General features: G+C 41.9%; 2 protein-coding genes across 4 annotated transcripts; one reads left to right on the top strand and one right to left on the bottom strand.

Annotated features, from left to right (window-relative positions):
• The first annotated feature begins 82 nt into the window (after window positions 1–82).
• Window positions 83–5715, top strand: LOC121551696. The gene is made up of 10 exons (XM_041864415.1): window positions 83–153; window positions 475–552; window positions 663–695; window positions 1083–1169; window positions 1692–1789; window positions 3823–4112; window positions 4357–4485; window positions 4695–4790; window positions 4888–4962; window positions 5364–5715. Exons 1-10 carry the CDS (start codon window positions 91–93, stop codon window positions 5510–5512), a joined length of 1098 nt encoding a protein of 365 aa, XP_041720349.1. The 5' UTR covers window positions 83–90; the 3' UTR covers window positions 5513–5715.
• Window positions 5716–9454: 3739 nt separating this feature from the next.
• LOC121551434 (protein Njmu-R1) lies at window positions 9455–17400 on the bottom strand. Of its 3 annotated transcripts, XM_041864086.2 has the most exons (11): window positions 17160–17400; window positions 16307–16390; window positions 15565–15690; window positions 15059–15187; window positions 14861–14921; window positions 14313–14432; window positions 13486–13550; window positions 13179–13312; window positions 11115–11218; window positions 10731–10981; window positions 9455–10681 (listed from the first exon to the last, which is right to left on the bottom strand). In XM_041864086.2, exons 1-10 carry the CDS (start codon window positions 17312–17314, stop codon window positions 10769–10771), a joined length of 1191 nt encoding a protein of 396 aa, XP_041720020.1. In that variant the 5' UTR covers window positions 17315–17400; the 3' UTR covers window positions 9455–10681; window positions 10731–10768. The 3 variants fall into 3 exon arrangements, with proteins under 3 accessions (XP_041720020.1, XP_041720019.1, XP_041720021.1); XM_041864085.2 differs by having other exon boundaries at window positions 9455–10981; XM_041864087.2 differs by lacking the exon at window positions 16307–16390 and having other exon boundaries at window positions 9455–10981.
• Between the last annotated feature and the right edge of the window lie 1784 nt (window positions 17401–19184).

Here is a 19184-nt window from a genome sequence, read left to right as displayed (position 1 = left end):
TCTCAGTGAAAGGGGGAAGTCACCCATAGACTGGTGATACTGAACAATAACTAATAAGAGGATTTAGAATAAGTGTTAACTTCTGAAACTATGTCAACGGAGAAGAAACAGCTGCTTTTTGAGGGCTTCTTGAAGAAAAGGAAAGATACACTGGTAAAACAAAGCTCTCAAATATGTAGAAAAACTTGTCACATTAACAACAGCTCAATTACTGTACTCAGTTTACTTGTTGATGAATACTTACAACTGTTGTCATGAATACTTACAAGTGACCGCTAAGGGAGGTAAACAGATAATTCTCAGTGGAACAATGATTTTTCCAATATTTTTGTATACTGCTTTGTATTTATGCCAATGTATTCCATACTACTGTGTTTAACTCTGTTATTGCCAGTCAGTCATGGTTTGTATCTAGAATCAAGTCTTCACTATCTGGCGGGACACTGAGTCTGTGTTTTGTTTTTTCTCTTTTAGAAAATGAAGTGGGCAACCTATTGGTTCAGGCTCCAAAACACAACACTGTTCTTCTACACTAGGAAACATGGGAGTGCTGTGAGTATCGTTCAGTTGTGAGAAGTCCCTTAATGTTTTCAGGGGGAGTTTAATGTTATTTACACTGTTCAAAGTAATAATAGTCTGATAATCTTCTCTGTCCCCCACAGTCACACCTAAGAGGCCTGTACTACATCTACACTGTAAGTCAAACTGGTTTTATTTCAGTTGGTGGGAAAGCCTTCATGGTCCTTCTAGACAGACAGAAAGGAACAAAGCCTTCATGGTCCTTCTATCTTTAAGGAGAGAAAGGAACAATTGTCCTGGACTTTATTATACTTTTCCTTGTATTCAATGAGCATTACACACCATTTATTTTAACTGCTCTAATTACGTTGGTAACCAATTTATAATAGCAATAAGGCACTGCGGGGGCTTGTGATATATGGCCAATATACCACGGCTAAGGGCTGTATCCAGGCACTCCGTGTTGCGTCATACATAAGAACAACCCTTAGCCATGGTATATTGACCATATTGCTTAAGTATAGCACTTTATGTTTGAAATAGATATGTTGTTGTTGGGTCAGGTGCAGTCTGTGCGTGAGATTCAGAGGGAGAAGGGTAAGCACTACGTCTTTGAAATCACCATGAAGAATGGGAAGAGGAAAGTACTGGTGAGTCACACAGACAGCTCTACTCCCACTTTCAGGTGTACAGAACAGTGTGGTGTGGGCTGTGCAGGCTGCCCTGTGCTTTCAGGATGTGGTCTGTTACTGTCACTTCATACTGACTGATGGGAATTTCCCGAATTAAACTACCAGGTGAAGAAGCTATCTCTACAAGTGTCTATTGTTCAGAAATATCTATTCAACTGTATTATATTCAATTATTTTATCATCTGTTTATATTTTAGTCATTTAGCAGACACTCTTATCCAGAGCAACTTACAGGAGCAGTTAGGGTTAGGTGCCTTGCGCCTAGAATTTGCACCTAGTTGGCTTGGGGATCAGCAACCTTTTAGTTATTAACCCAACGCTCTTAACCGCTAGGCTACCTGCTGCCCAGCTGTATTAAACAGTACTTGAATTGCTTAAAGTAATTTAACACTTCCTCCAACAACTATGATGATATTTTTAGCTCCGACTGTAACAATGTACTAAATTCATCCCTGCTACCACCTGACCATGTGTCTGTAGGCTGCAGAGACAGCTGATCTGAGGACGGAGTGGATTGGCCAGCTGTGGAGGGCCATGCATCTCTCAGGCCCAGGGGGTACAGACCCAGGCTGCATACGGTAACAGAAAGCTCAGGATTATTGAAACACTACTGCACTGTATGTCATTACATTACACAGTTGTTATCAGGTGCTCATACAGTTGAAGTCGGAAGTTTACGTACACCTTAGCCAAATACATTTAAACTCAGTTTTTCACAATTCCTGACATTTAATCCTAGTAAATATTCCCTGTCTTAGGTCAGTTAGGATCACCACTTTATTTTAAGAATATGAAATGTCAGAATAATAGTAGAGAGAATGATTTATTTCAGCTTTTATTTCTTTCATCACATTCCCAGTGGGTCAGAAGTTTACATACACTCAATTAGTATTTGGTAGCATTGCCTTTAAATTGTTTAACTTGGGTCAAACGTTTCGGGTAGCCTTCCACAAGCTTCCCACAATAAATTGGGTGAATTTTGGCCCATTCCTTCGGACAGAGCTGGTGTAAATGAGTCAGGTTTGCAGGCCTCCTTGCTCGATCACGCTTTTTCAGTTCTGCCCACACATTTTCTATAGGATTGAGGTCAGGGCTTTGTGATGGCCACTCCAATACCTTGACTTTGTAGTCCTTAAGCCATTTTGCCACAACTTTGGAAGTATGCTTGGGGTCATTGTCCATTTGGAAGAACCATTTGCGACCAAGCTTTAACTTCCTGACTGATGTCTTGAGATGTTGCTTCAATATATCCATATAATTTTCCTTCCTCATGATGCCATCTATTTTGTGAAGTGCACCAGTCCCTCCTGCAGCAAAGCACCCCTACCAGAGGACATTCCTCCAAAAAGTACAATCTTTGTCCCCATGTGCAGTTGCAAACCGTAGTCTGGCTTTTTTATGGCGGTTTTGGAGCAGTGGCTTCTTCCTTGCTGAGCGGCCTTTCAGGTTATGTCGATATAGGATTCGTTTTACTGTGGATATAGATACATTTCTACCTGTTTCCTCCAGCATCTTCACAAGGTCCTTTGCTGTTGTTCTGGGATTGATTTGCACTTTTCGCACCAAAGTATGTTCATCTCTAGGAGACAGAACGCGTCTCCGTCCTGAGCGGTATGACGGCTGCGTGGTCCCATGGTGTTTATACTTGCGTACTATTGTTTGTACAGATGAACGTGGTACCTTCAGGCGTTTGGAAATTGCTCTCAAGGATGAACCAGACTTGTGGAGGTCTACCATTTTTTTTCTGAGGTCTTGGCTGATTTCTTTTGATTTTCCCATGATGTCAAGCAAAGAGTCACTGAGTTTGAAGGTAGGCCTTGAAATACATCCACAGGTACACCTCCAATTGACTCAAATTATGTCAATTAGCCTATCGGAATCTTCTAAAGCCATGACATCATTTTCTGGAATTTTCCAAGCTGTTTAAAGGCACCGTCAACTTAGTGTATGTAAACCTCTGACCCACTGGAATTGTGATACAGTGAATTATAAGTGAAATATTCTGTCTGTAAACAATTGTTGGAAAAATTACTTGTGTCATGCACAAGGTAGATGTCCTAACCGACTTGCCAAAACTATAGTTTGTTAACAAGAAATTTGTGGAGTGGTTGAAAAACGAGTTTTAATAATTCCAACCTAAGTGTATGTAAACTTCCGACATCAACTGTATCTAGAACGACTTCCAATAAGTTCATTCAAATTAGGCTAAATAACCTATAAGCATCGTAAGTTATACCGTCAAAAATAACTTGTTGTAACAATCACAGTGGTAGAATAGATGCCATCTGTGCAGGTGTAATTGAAGCCTGAAACTACTATATATATATGGGAGGATTGGCTATGCAGACAGCACAGGAGGTTGGTGGCACCTTAATTGGGGAGGATGGGCTCGTGGTAATGGTCGGAGCGGAATAGGTGGAATGGTATCAAACACGTTTCTATGTGTTTGATGCCATTCCATGAGCACCGTTCTAGCCATTATTATGAGCCGTTATTTGAGTGCCTTGGAAGGCATTATTTGCCTAAAGGTTGGTTTAGTAATATAGTGCGGGAAACATTAGTTTTATTTCTGTCCATTTGAGTGTTGCCTGTCTTTCTGTTTTGTCTCCAGACAGCAGGATGTGAGGTCTGATGACCTGAGGGTCAGAGGTCACTCCAGCACCTATAGCAGCTCAGAATGTGACAGCATGATGGAACCACTTGGGGTTCATCGAACCCTCTCTGCACCTCTCACCCCCTTCAACCCTGACAAAGACCTAGACCAGGGGGACAGGAGTACCCACTGCCTCTCTGGCCCCCTCACCCCTGACCAAAATCTGGGGCACAGGGCTACCCTCTCTCTCTCCCTCACTGACAAGCTCAGTAGTGAGGAAGCCATATGCCAGAACACCATCTCACATTGTAAGTAGAGCATCAATGGGGTGCTAAATCCTGTGTAAACTCAGCAAAACTTAAGTGTAGAAATATGTTTGTTTTTTCATTCACATTTGCTGTGCCAAGCAGTTGGAGGGGGTCAATGGTATTGTTGTCTAGTGGAAAGAGGAAATGGTCACGTTGTGGCATTTAATGCTTTGGTGTTGAGGTGGTGAGCCAAGCTGTATCTTCAGCTCTGAAACACGACAACATCTTCTCACTGTCATTTCAGGTGGAGAGGAGGATAAGAACAGTGTCCATAGACTTAGTGGGAGATGTGAGGAGAAGAGAGAAGAAGAAGAGGAGGAGGAGCATAACGAGGAAGAGGGTCACTACGACATTCTACCAGCCCCCCGGAACTGTGAGTACTACCCTCATGGTCACATCAGTGTGTCATTATATCTCATAAATCAATAAATGATCAATCATAAATGTCATGAATCATTCCATTATGGAGACCACTGTATATGATACAAAATACCAGTAGATGTCATATTACATGATAATGACTTATGTTAATGGTCTGTGTTTGATAAATGACCAAAAACCTACCTGCTATTTCCTCTCTAGCTGAGTATCACATCAACCAAACAGATGAAGATTTGACAGATGGAGAGGGCCTCTATGACTTCCCATTGTCCAACAGGAGGGCAAGTGACTGCCAAAGTGAGATTATGAAAATGTATCTTTTTCAATGTATTGGGTTTTTAATTAATTCAGCAAATGAATGTGTATTTGGGTTTATTTTCATGTTCTATCTCAGATTATAGTGAGATGACAGAGAGCATCTATGACGTCCCCAGTTCCCTAATGAGGAAAATGTCTGAACACACACTTGGTGAGTATGACAGCAGAGTTCTAATTCCCTTTTCATACATTTGTTAGCCGCTAATTTTATAGACACACAAATGTAAGGGCCTTTTCAATCTATATCCTTGAATAGCACGATGTAAAGGTCATTTCCGATTGAGCCGACATATGCAGCGTTTAACGCGAATGCAGTCTCCGCTAACATTGCCTTTAAATGTAAATCACGCTGTAAGGCTGCACTTCCGCGACACCGATTGAATAGAGCCCTAACATATCCTGAGAATGGTATACTTCTATTTAAAGGAATGTGTAGAACCAGAAGCAAAGTAGACACTATTTCCCCCCTATCTACCCCATGCAAATCCTAACCAGACTCCTCGTCAGTATTAACAGAAACACACACGTCTTTATCCCTCACTTTCATTGCAGAGCCTTACCCTGGAGGTGAGATACCGGTGGAGGACAGGGGCCTCCTGGATGACATGATGGCCAGTCTGGGCGGAGGGACGGTGGGCTGGATAACAGGTGCTCCTACTGGCTCTGTGGAGGCCTACGGGCTGGCTCATCATGGCTCTTAGGACTGGTATATAGTATAGGCTGGTATAGACTCTGGATAATATAGACTGTGTTATCCTCATTCAAATGGTTCTATAAAGCTTGATGCATTCTGTTAGAGATGTAAATATGTTTACATTTTATGGAATAAATCTAATATGTCATGATATTCTATTCTATTTGTCACGGTTTCGGCCGAGGCTGCTCCTTCTCCTTGTTCGGGCAGGCTTCGGCGGTCGTCGTCTCCGGAGTACTAGCTGCCACCGTTCTTTGTTTTTGATGTTTGTTTGGTTTGGTCTGTTTGGTACACCTGTTCTCGTTTAGTGTTGATTATGTGTCCTTTAAGTTCTCGTTGTTTCTGTCATGTGTTTGTGTGTAGTTGTTCTTTTGTCAGCTGGAGCAGTCAGTACATTTTCCTCTATTTGTTTTGTTTATAGAGAGTCCGCACTTGTTGTGCGCGTTGGTTGCATTTAGCTCGTTTACGCAGTGTGCGTAATTTTCTCGTGCCTCCGGCTCTGTTTTGTAGCCGTGTCATTTTGTCTTGACCAAAGACTTTTGGACTAGCCTCTGTGTCCTGCGATTGATTCCTACACCACATCCACGCCGTCTGACACTATTGACATCTCTTTTAATATAATCTACTGTCAATGAAATACCATATTAAATACTTCACTTTATACGGTCTTAAAGTGTTTTTTTCACTTAGTATACAGTGGGGGAAAAAAGTATTTAGTCAGCCACCAATTGTGCAAGTTCTCCCACTTAAAAAGAGGAGAGAGGCCTGTAATTTTCATCATAGGTACACGTCAACTATGACAGACAAATTGAGGAAAAAAAATCCAGAAAATCACATTGTAGGATTTTTTATGAATTTATTTGCAAATTATGGTGGAAAATAAGTATTTGGTCACCTACAAACAAGCAAGATTTCTGGCTCTCACAGACCTGTAACTTCTTCTTTAAGAGGCTCCTCTGTCCTCCACTCATTACCTGTATTAATGGCACCTGTTTGAACTTGTTATCAGTATAAAAGACACCTGTCCACAACCTCAAACAGTCACACTCCAAACTCCACTATGGCCAAGACCAAAGAGCTGTCAAAGGACACCAGAAACAAAATTGTAGACCTGCACCAGGCTGGGAAGACTGAATCAGCAATAGGTAAGCAGCTTGGTTTGAAGAAATCAACTGTGGGAGCAATTATTAGGAAATGGAAGACATACAAGACCACTGACAATCTCCCTCGATCTGGGGCTCCACGCAAGATCTCACCCCGTGGGGTCAAAATGATCACAAGAACGGTGAGCAAAAATCCCAGAACCACACAGGGGGACCTAGTGAATGACCTGCAGAGAGCTGGGACCAAAGTAACAAAGCCTACCATCAGTAACACACTACGCCACCAGGGACTCAAATCCTGCAATGCCAGACGTGTCCCCCTGCTTAAGCCAGTACATGTCCAGGCCCGTCTGAAGTTTGCTAGAGTGCATTTGGATGATCCAGAAGAGGATTGGGAGAATGTCATATGGTCAGATGAAACCAAAATATAACTTTTTTGGTAAAAACTCAACTCGTCGTGTTTGGAGGACAAAGAATGCTGAGTTGCATCCAAAGAACACCATACCTACTGTGAAGCATGGGGGTGGAAACATCATGCTTTGGGGCTGTTTTTCTGCAAAGGGACCAGGACGACTGATCCGTGTAAAGGAAAGAATGAATGGGGCCATGTATCGTGAGATTTTTGAGTGAAAACCTCCTTCCATCAGCAAGGGCATTGAAGATGAAACGTGGCTGGGTCTTTCAGCATGACAATGATCCCAAACACACCGCCCGGGCAACGAAGGAGTGGCTTCGTAAGAAGCATTTCAAGGTCCTGGAGTGGCCTAGCCAGTCTCCAGATCTCAACCCCATAGAAAATCTTTGGAGGGAGTTGAAAGTCTGTGTTGCCCAGCGACAGCCCCAAAACATCACTGCTCTAGAGGAGATCTGCATGGAGGAATGGGCCAAAATACCAGCAACAGTGTGTGAAAACCTTGTGAATACTTACAGAAAACGTTTGACCTGTGTCATTGCCAACAAAGGGTATATAACAAAGTATTGAGAAACTTTTGTTATTGACCAAATACTTATTTTCCACCATAATTTGCAAATAAATTCATTAAAAATCCTACAATGTGATATTCAGGAATTTTTTTTCTCATTTTGTCTGTCATAGTTGACGTGTACCTATGATGAAAATTACAGGCCTCTCTCATCTTTTTAAGTGGGAGAACTTGCACAATTGGTGGCTGACTAAATACTTTTTTCCCCCACTGTATAATGCCAGGAGAGAGGTACTGTAGTATTCAGGCGGACCCTATTCTTCTTTTTGACGGGGCAGATCAGTTTTAATATTGCAGATAGATTGTGGCTTCTATCAATTTAACTGTCTACATCATTTCCAATACCCCATGTATTTTTTTTGTAAATATATACAGTATATATTATTTTAAATATATTTTGCTTCTTTATTATTTTCCCCTAACCCTACCACCCCTCCCCTAATTGGAGTAAACTAATGGACAACAATACTTAGGCTTCCACTTCCAGGTTATACATAATATATACATTTCACAGACAATATATTTTACATTAGTTATCTTTTGTTTGTTTTTAGTCCCAGCCTTCAGCTACCCTCAACCCCTCCCATCTATCTATGAAGACCATCCAGTTTTGATTTCTAGCTGCCACATATTTTTCTACTGCACTGTGATGTTTCACAAAAGTTCTGAACCTTTCTATCCTCATAGATTCTACAGATTGTAAATTAAAGATAAACACCTTTGCTAAGAGTATTATTATATTATTGATCGATTGACTATGAGTTTTCAAATCACCCAGCAGCGCTATTTGCAGAGTTAGCTCCAAGTAAATGTTGCAATTTTTCAGCCATCTCTGAACCTGCGACCAAAACAAGCTACATTTGGGCAGTACCAAAACAAGTGCTCTAATGATTCTGTCTCTTCACAGAAAAATCTGCAGAGCTGGGATGGTTGTATATATAACATTCTATTGGTTGTAAGAATTATGTATAATAATTTAAATGGAAAAACGCTACGTTTTGAATCCGGTGTCATTTTGTATTTCAGTTCATAAACTATGTGCCATGGAATCGGTACATCGAAAATCTCCTCCCAACTATTTTGCAACCTGTACGGCGCAGCTGTCCATTTTTTGGTCCTTAAATGAAACTGGTTTACTTTGTTATTTTCACAATTTTCTTTAGAAAAATGTTAGTCTTTAATGCAGGGCTGACAGACAAGTTCCTTACCTCCTCCCCCTTCTACTTGCCTCCTCCATTTTTGCGGTAATGCTGCAATCAGTTGGTTGTAATTTTGGATAGAGCAGACCTTTCCATATATTTTTGTTAACTGCATGTGTGACATAACTCCACCAGTCCTATTTATGATATAATTTACAAAGATTATACTGGGTTTTTTTAAATCCAAAAATAATGTTTAAAAAAAATTATCAATTAGTATATTTGAGTTTAACCATAATATTTGTTATAATATTTGCTTGTTTTAAAAATAGCGATATTTTTTTAGATTATTTCATTTTCAAATAACTGAAAGTGAGAGGTTGTAATCTGAATGAAGGGAAAAAGGCCATTCTTACTAATCTACTAAAGAACCAGTTCGAATTTAAGTATAGTTTTTGTATGATTGAAGCCTTTAGTGAGAGGTCTAATGCTTTAATATTTAATAATTTCTGCACTCCGAAATCATATTCATTATATAAATAGGCCCATTTAATTTTGTCTGGCTTGACACTCCAAATAAAGTGGAATCTTTTTTGCTCATATCATTTAAAAAACAAGTCGTTAGGTGTAGGCAGGGCCATAATTATATAGGTAAACTGGGACCCTATCCTTTCATATGGACAGAAATCAGACCACATATTCATGATTCAGTCCACACAGAGGATTCACATTACTATTTGTTTCAGCTTATATACAAGACAAACTACAGATCAATATGATAGACATGAAATTGTACAGGATATTTAAATGCACAGTTAACGGTTGTATGGTCAGTCAACATTGTCCAATACAATAGCACACCAACTAACATGTCACTTGGTTCACAGTTTAAAGGGCACACCTTCACAGACAATATTGCTTCATTTTCACCATTATGTACTTTTAGAGATGTAGACACATTGATAGGAAAATATATCCTACTTAGTTGCTGTCATACAGGCACAATAAATAATGTGGGTTATTTTGCCCTGAACATTATTTCATTATAATAGGGCTGGTGAAGAGTTGTGAAGGTAATTTTTGTAACTTAATATACAGTGAAAGTAGATCACAGAAGGTTGGTGGCACCTTAATTTGGGAGGACGGGCTCATGGTAATGGCTGGAGAGGAATGAGTGGAATGGTATCAAACACATGGTTTCCATGCGTTCTGGCTATTATTATTATGAGCCGTCCTCCCCTCAGCAGCCTCCTGTGAAGTAGATCTACAACACATTTTTGCCACTACAACACTGTAATATTCCCGTAATAAGGAATGTAAGGATTAACCAGATTAAGGGGTATCTTTAGATAAGACAAAGACTGCAGTCAGCAACAGAAATACAAAAAGCAGCAGTGAAATTGAGTAAGTAACAAAAGCTAATTAAAGTGATTCCACTATGCAGAAAAGCAGGCTTGTACTGTAGTATGTAGCTAGCACACTGCCATGCAGACAAAAGGCAAGCAAGCAACACTAATAATAAATAAAAAACATACAACATTTGGACATGATGTAAGATAAGCGAAACAAATTATTTCGATGTTGAGATTTATAGTATGGGTTAAACATACTGATAGTGTTTCCATTCGTTTATAGTACTGCATGTTTTAATACTAGCAAAGAAAACACTAGTGTTAGCATGACTTTGGATCTTTCTGGTTTTTACAGTTAATTCTGATTCAGATGCAACATACTTGGTCTGTTTCTTCCGGGTAAATGCTATTCAATCACACCGCAAATGGAAGACACTGACCCCTTCAAATATAACAACAACATGTTTGTAAAACACCAAAGGTCAAGGAAAAGGTAAAGGAAAAGTGCCGCCCTGGTGGCTGCGGTATGTCAGTGTCGATTAGAGTAGAACTATCGCCGCCCTGGTGGCTGCGGTATGTCAGTGTCGATTAGAGTTGAACTAGTGCCGCCCTGGTGGCTGCGGTATGTCAGTGTCGATTAGAGTTGAACTATTGCCGCCCTGGTGGCTGCGGTATGTCAGTGTCCCTCATCCCTGGGCCTGCTGTTCGCTGAGGAACTCGTCCAGCACGCGGATGATGCTGCAGGCCTCGGGGAGGTCGCTGTGCTCGGCGTGGGCGTTCTGGAGCAGCACGTCCCCATTCCCACAGCCCTGCAGGAACTGGCAGCAGCGGAACAGAGCGTAGTGACTCGACTCGGCCTGACGGATGAACCGCTTCAGACTGTTCATGTCCTGGATGGCCTGGAGAGACAGGGGGAGAGAGAAAGAGCATGGATGAGACAACAGTAAGCCATTTAAAACATGGCGTGGACATACAGTATTTATATAATGTTTTAAAATGATCCACTTGTCTGTGTGCTGTGCGTTTGCCCACCTTGAGTTTGAAGTTCTCCAGGATCTGTCTGAGGAGGAAAGGGTTACAGCGCTCTGCTGCGTTCAGGAATGACTGGATCCAGTCGTCACAGAAACGGTTACTGACTGTGGGAAAAGGTTGTGAGACGGATGACGGAGAGATTAGCCAGTGTGTAGTCTGACGATCATCCATGGAAAATGTATTGGCGATTCTATGTCTGTGTCTGTACATGTACAAAGACTGTTTTGTAGAGTGGTGTGGCTACAGCTGTAACACAGATCTATATTTGTGACTGAGGGAGAGTGTCTGTGTTTGTTAGAGCCGTTCCAATAGACCTGTGTGTGTGTGTATATTTATGACCGTGTGTATATGTACACAGGTTAGAGCAGTTACACAGACCTGTGTGTGTGTGTGTATACAGTGAGGGAAAAAAGTATTTGATCCCCTGCTGATTTTGTACGTTTGCCCACTGACAAAGAAATGATCAGTCTATAATTTTAATGGTAGATTTATTTGAACAGTGAGAGACAGAATAACAACAACAAAATCCAGAAAAACGCATGTCAAAAATGTTATTAATTGATTTGCATTTTATTGAGGGAAATAAGTATTTGACCCCTCTGCAAAACATGACTTAGTACTTGGTGGCAAAACCCTTGTTGGCAATCACAGAGGTCAGACGTTTCTTGTAGTTGGCCACCAGGTCTGCACACATCTCAGGAGGGATTTTGTCCCACTCCTCTTTGCAGATCTTCTCCAAGTCATTAAGGTTTTGAGGCTGACGTTTGGCAACTCGAACCTTCAGCTCCCTCCACAGATGTTCTATGGGATTAAGGTCTGGAGACTGGCTAGGCCACTCCAGGACCTTAATGTGCTTTTTCTTGAGCCACTCCTTTGTTGCCTTGGCCGTGTGTTTTGGGTCATTGTCATGCTGGAATACCCATCCACGACCCATTTTCAATGCCCTGGCTGAGGGAAGGAGGTTCTCACCCAAGATTTGACGGTACATGGCGCCGTCCATCGTCCCTTTGATGCGGTGAAGTTGTCCTGTGCCCTTAGCATAAAAACACCCCCAAAGCATAATGTTTCCACCTCCATGTTTGACTGTGGGGATGGTGTTCTTGGGGTCATAGGCAGCATTCCTTCTCCTCCAAACACGGCGAGTTGAGTTGATGCCAAAGAGCTTCATTTTGGTCTCATCTGACCACAACACTTTCACCCAGTTCTCCTCTGAATCATTCAGATGTTCATTGGCAAACTTCAGACGGGCCTGTATATGTGCTTTCTTGAGCAGGGGGACCTTGCGGGCGCTGCAGGATTTCAGTCCTTCACGGCCTAGTGTGTTACCAATTGTTTTCTTGGTGACTATGGTCCCAGCTGCCTTGAGATCATTGACAAGATCCTCCCGTGTAGTTCTGGGCTGATTCCTCACCGTTCTCATGATCATTGCAACTCCACGAGGTGAGATCTTGCATGGAGCCCCAGGCCGAGGGAGATTGACAGTTATTTTGTGTTTCTTCCATTTGCGAATAATCGCACCAACTGTTGTCACCTTCTCACCAAGCTGCTTGGCGATGGTCTTGTAGCCCATTCCAGCCTTGTGTAGGTCTACAATCTTGTCCCTGACATCCTTGGAGAGCTCTTTGGTCTTGGCCATGGTGGAGAGTTTGGAATCTGATTGATTGATTGCTTCTGTGGACAGGTGTCTTTTATACAGGTAACAAACTGAGATTAGGAGCACTCCCTTTAAGAGTGTGCTCCTAATCTCAGCTCGTTACCTGTATAAAAGACACCTGGGAGCCAGAAATCTGCAAATCAATTTATAACATTTTTGACATGCGTTTTTCTGGATTTTTTTGTTGTTATTCTGTCTCTCACTGTTCAAATAAACCTACCATTAAAATTATAGACTGATCATTTCTTTGTCAGTGGGCAAACGTACAAAATCAGCAGGGGATCAAATACTTTTTTCCCTCACTGTATATGTACACAGGTTAGAGCAGTTACAGAGACCTGTGTGTGTGTGTGTATATTTATGACCGTGTGTATATGTATATGTACACAGGTTAGAGCAGTCACACAGACCTGTGTTGGAGAGTGTAGCAGGGCTGGTGGAGCAGTCTATGATCAGGTCAGTAAGGGCCTCTGAGGCCTTACACAGAGAGGCTGTGGTAGTGTCCTCCTGGACCAGACCCTGCAGACTGGCTGCCTTAATGAACCTACACACACATGAACCATATTCATTCAGATTCACAGAATACTGTATATTCTTATAGTTTAACCACAGGAATAAAGACTAGGTGTTTTCAGATTATTTTCAGAAGTGATACTAATTTATTAAACATAATTTAACAGAAAAACCTATTTGGACTGGACCTTTAAAGTAACTCACCTAGCAACATCAGCCTTGGTCCTGTCATCTGCATTGGTGACCTCCACGTGTATGTGACTCAGAGCCTTCAAAACAATGACATGGGCCTGATCAGCGTTATAGCTTAAACAAAACATTATCCTACAATGACAACCAGTCAACAATTACTCTTGGAACTTTATTTCTGCTCTAAGCTATACAGTGGTAACCCTATGAGCAACATAGCGCTTTGAACTATGCACTTGCGTGACTGACGCCAACAATCGTGAAGATGTTTTGTGAGGATACAATACGTTGAGAATGTCCCATTTCGCATTTTTATGTTTCCACTTCCTTTTTCTCATTTGTTTTGTCAAGCAAGATGGCTACTAGTCAGTAAATACTAAATTACAGCTTTAGCTAGTGGACACAGCCCTAGTAAGTAAACATGGAACATGGAGGGGAAGTAAATGTATTGAAAGAAGGAGGGGGAATCACTGGTACAAGGGGAATCACTGGTACAGGGGGGGGATCACTGGTACGGGGGGGATCACTGGTACGGGGGGAATCACTGGTACGGGGGGAATCACTGGTACGGGGGGAATCACTGGTACGGGGGGGGAATCACTGGTACGGGGGGAATCACTGGTACATGGGGGAATCACTGGTGCAGGGGGGATCACTGGTGCAGGGGGGATCACTGGTGCAGGGGGGATCACTGGTGCAGGGGGAATCACTGGTACAGGGGGGATCACTGGTGCAGGGGGAATCACTGGTGCAGGGGGAATCACTGGTGCAGGGGGAATCACTGGTGCAGGGGGAATTAATCACTATGGTAATGGTCAAATGAGGGGTCAAAGGTGACTCACAGCATGTAGCAGGAAGCTGATGCTCCCCTGGACCATCTGCACCACTCTGTGGATGTGCATCACCGACTCCTCGTACCACATGCTCAGGTAGGGCCTGATCTCGGTCTCTAGGTTCACCAGCTACACAACACACACACACACACACACACACACACACACACACACACACACACACACACACACACACACACAGACACACACAGAGAGCGAGAGAGAGAGAGAGAGAGAGATATAACACTGTTATAACCATACACACAGGGACATGGGACTACCTATTTTTGTAGTCATTTTCTATTTATCTATCTAGGGTGGTGTTAAGTAGGGCACACTGATAGCTAAACGTTTCACAATGGAGAAGAAAAATCGGTGTTCTTATTGGACAACTTCAGGTAGTACCTCCCCGTTTCAAAACGTTTTTACCCCCTACTGAACACAACCTAGGTGAGTCCCCTTCAGATAGAAATGTGTTTATTACAAAGGAGCCCTGTCCAAGAGATGATAGAATCCAGTACAATTATATTATTTTGGTGATTCCACTTCCTGCTTACCTCAGGAGTCTGTAGACTGCTCTGCAGACCTTGCACGTACTTGTCCAGTTCGAGTCTGAATGTACAGTTGATTAAGGAAATGGTTTACAGTTGAATGATTAATGGTTTATGAGTTTCAGTACCCATCTACACAATACAAGTCTAGACTGACTACATTATTATGATTCAGAAAGAGCTGCGTTAGCCTGTAAAGGATATAGGTTGAGGCCTTTCTCAGAGCCTCCCATGAGGCAGATCACATAGCCATTGCCGTCTGCGTCGAGCTGCTCTGGGGATCTCTCCTGCTCCAGGAGACAGCAGTAACATCCCACCGCCGCCTCTGGGACACTTGGATGGGACAACAAACACATATTTATTATGAATGTAAAACACTAGGTTTACATTACTTTAGAAGTGTGCAGGCTAATTGGTGCCACATTGCTTCAGATGTATACATAAGGAGAGAATACTTAGGTCTGATTCCACACCAAGACCTTGCTTGGCTAGATAGAGCCAGAGACACACAAGCCTATATACACATTTCTATATACAGTTACTATATTGCTGATCCCAAACCTAAGCAATTAGATCTGTGAGAGGGGGTCAACTGCTTCCTAAGGATATTAAAGCTGGATTGGTTTGAAATTAGGTTCAACAAGATCCTAAGGAAAGGAGAGATGGGTTGGTTTGGAATGGGGCCCTTAGTTTAAGTTAGTTAAGGTCACCTGAGCTCCACTGTGGCAATGTTTCCCATGCCCCCCAGCAGGGCTCCTTTGCTCAGCCTCCGGGAGATGTAGCATCGTAGCTCTGGCTCCGCCTCTGCCGGCAGGCTGCTGTCCACTAGGGTGAGGCTGTGGGTGGGGAAAGAGTCAGTTACGATGGAAACAGAGTAACAGGCGACCAATCAGAGCTGATGAGGAAGTGGACAGCCAAAGAGGAGATGAAGAAGGAAGCCGATGACCAAATGCCACGTCAACACAACATGAAGGCTAGATACAGATATAGTGAAAAATAATCTTCCAGTTTCCCATGTGAGTCACAGAGCCTATTTCAAACCTTCCTTCCCACTTCTCTTTCCTTCTGGTCACTATGTAAGATGCATGATGTGACACTGAAATATAACATGTTTTAATAACATCATATCACATTACTATATCATCATCATTACATAATCTTAAAAAACTTCACGTCATAGAAAAAGGACATCCCAAAATAAGTAGCATGATCAGTGTATACAGAAGGAGGTAGATAGGTACTAGGCTTTGTGACTCCATATCCCAGATAGCCAGCAGCACACTGACGACATCATGATGGGTAGAAAGACAGAACACAGCATCAATCAGGAAATAATCTGAGTTGATTCCAGGTTGATAGGTTTGGATTCAACAGAGAAGCACAACACTGAAAGCCACAGAAATACAACCACTAGAGAAACGGATGGACGGGTCACGGGTAGACCTTGGTTACCTAAAGTCTTCCTGACTGGTACTGGCTGTGGAATCTGTTCTTCTCTGGCTCCATGCCACGTTGCCCTCTGCAGCTGCCTCAGATCTAGACAGGTACTGTAGGTAGTTACTTTACTCATGACTTGGTGGTTAGTTAGTGGAGAACAGAACAGCAAGTCTGAACTGACAGTACAGTAAGTCAGCAGCAGGATCCACAGCTGATGTCCACCGAGAACCAGTTAATTTGGGAGAAAGTGGTTATAAAGTGACAGAGAAATTGGCCTCAATATGCAGCTGGACTAACTTGATGACGTTATGACAGTCAGAGGAGGCTGGTGGGAGGAGCTATAGGACGATGGGTTCATTGTAATGGCTGGAATGGAATAAATGGAACAACATGTTGTTTCCATATGTTTGATACCGTTCCATTGATTCCATACCAGCCATTACAATGAACCCATCCTCCTACAGTTGCTCCCATCAGCCTCCACTAATGACAGTGTATGTATACAGCCAGTCAGAGCATGAATACTGTACATTGTGAAAACCTGCAACCTCCAATGAGTCTAATAATATCAACAAAGTCAGACATTAGTGTGATTGGTAATGAATGTCCATTCATCCCTATGGAGAAGGGTGAGGGGCCGAGGTCCATAGATTCTCTATAGCCTAGTAGCTAAGGCAAGTAAACATTACACGTCATCCGCAGATATTTGCATACCAGATAATGCCCTAGTTTAGTGTAATAATGCCATTGTGTACTATCAAAACACATTTCTTGATTTTTATTTATGTTTTATTTAACCTTTATTTACCTAGGCAAGTCATGTAAAGCTAGATACACTCAACCAGAACATTCAGATGGAGAAGATTACCTGGTGCCTTGGTAGAGATAAATGGTATAGTAACAGTTCAACTGTATTTTCTGATTATATCCCATCTCTTCGTTGTCATAATCCGTATCCTTTTCTTCCACGTCAATTGAATCTTGGAAGGAGGACGTTTGCATTGAAGTTTGCGAGGTAAACATGATTCCTTCGCACGTATCAACAAATGACAGATACCGAGAAATGACGTTCAGTTATTTAGGATGCAGGTTGAACTGGATAAGAAATAATAACAATACTAGGCATGTGAATAGACTAACAGATTCCTTTACTTAACAGACGAGTCTATCATTATTTCTAAAGATCCATGATCTGACTCACGCATGCGCCGTGTAGTTCCACGAATCCGTCATTGTTTAAGGTCCGTGTAAAATGTGCTATGACATGATTTGGTCCAGGAAAGATACTGATCACATCAGTTAGCAACATAGCAAAATGATGCCCAAATGATCAGAGGTCGATGCACACTTCTAGCCACGTATCAATGGGTAAAATGAAGTTAATGTTTAAGACGATTCTGAATATACAAACAATGCCAAAGTAACTTTTGGGATATTGGCGTTCATTAGCCTGAACAGCCGCTAGTTGTCACTGTTTAACTGTCTTTTGAAGGTTTACATCCGATGACCGATGGACTGTTTTATATTTATACTACAGGTGGATCAAATCCTGTATGCTGATTGGTTAAAACCGCATTCGCGTCTATTCCACAATTTACCACAGGCTAAATATATGACCTTAAAATGCCTATTTACTCTGTTACATCTGATTGTGCAATCCACTGTCTCTTCAGCTGATAGAGGAATTATGATTATGACAAAAATTGTTCACCCCAATACTGATGATGACTGTGTTAGGGTTATCATTATAAAGCCACTAACAGAGGGGGTGAGTTAGAAACTGCTGAGACAAACATTCCAGGATGAAGGGGACTGAGAAACTGGTGAAATGATTTGAACTTGTATAAGAATAGTAATTATTGTGAAGGGCAGAGAATAATTACCAAAATCTCATAAGACTTGCCATATTCTAGATAGGGATAAAATGTGAGTGGTATAGCACAGTAACTTAAGTAAAGGAAGGAAGGGGGTCCGAAATGACTCAAGGTAATAGGACAATACCAATATAAACTAGTTAATATTGAGATTGTACAGGGTACAGTGTTTACAATATAAACAGGAAGGGAGATAATTATCATCGTGTGAGATAGATACATTAAACAAGTCAAGAGTCATAAACAACTGGGGATTTGCATAAACAACTGGGACTCTGTCTGTTTCGTGAAACTAGAGCTTTACGACCTCTGGGTTACGGATAGAGTTAGCAAAAAATCATATAAGGTTGTATGCAGTGGGGGAAAAAAGTATTTAGTCAGCCACCAATTGTGCAAGTTCTCCCACTTAAAAAGATGAGAGAAGCCTGTAATTTTCATCATAGGTACACGTCAACTATGACAGACAAAATTAGAAAAGAAAATCCAGAAAATCACATTGTAGGATTTCTAATGAATTTATTTGCAAATTATGGTGGAAAATAAGTATTTGGTCAATAACAAAAGTTTCTCAATACTTTGTTATATACCCTTTGTTGGCAATGACACAGGTCAAACGTTTTCTATAAGTCTTCACAAGGTTTTCACACACTGTTGCTGGTATTTTGGCCCATTCCTCCATGCAGATCTCCTCTAGAGCAGTGATGTTTTGGGGCTGTCGCTGGGCAACACAGACTTTCAACTCCCTCCAAAGATTTTCTATGGGGTTGAGATCTGGAGACTGGCTAGGCCACTCCAGGATCTTGAAATGCTTCTTACAAAGCCACTCCTTCGTTGCCCGGGCGGTGTGTTTGGGATCATTGTCGTGCTGAATGACCCAGCCACGTTTCATCTTCAATACCCTTGCTGATGGAAGGAGGTTTTCACTCAAAATCTCACGATACATGGCCCCATTCATTCTTTCCTTTACACGGATCAGTTGTCCTGGTCCCTTTGCAGAAAAACAGCCCCAAAGCATGATG

This window comes from Coregonus clupeaformis, chromosome 35 (genome assembly GCF_020615455.1).
Source record: "Coregonus clupeaformis isolate EN_2021a chromosome 35, ASM2061545v1, whole genome shotgun sequence".
Classification (NCBI taxonomy): Eukaryota; Metazoa; Chordata; class Actinopteri; order Salmoniformes; family Salmonidae; genus Coregonus; species Coregonus clupeaformis.
Note: the sequence above shows the minus strand (reverse complement) of the source record. Positions and strands in the feature narration are given on the sequence as shown.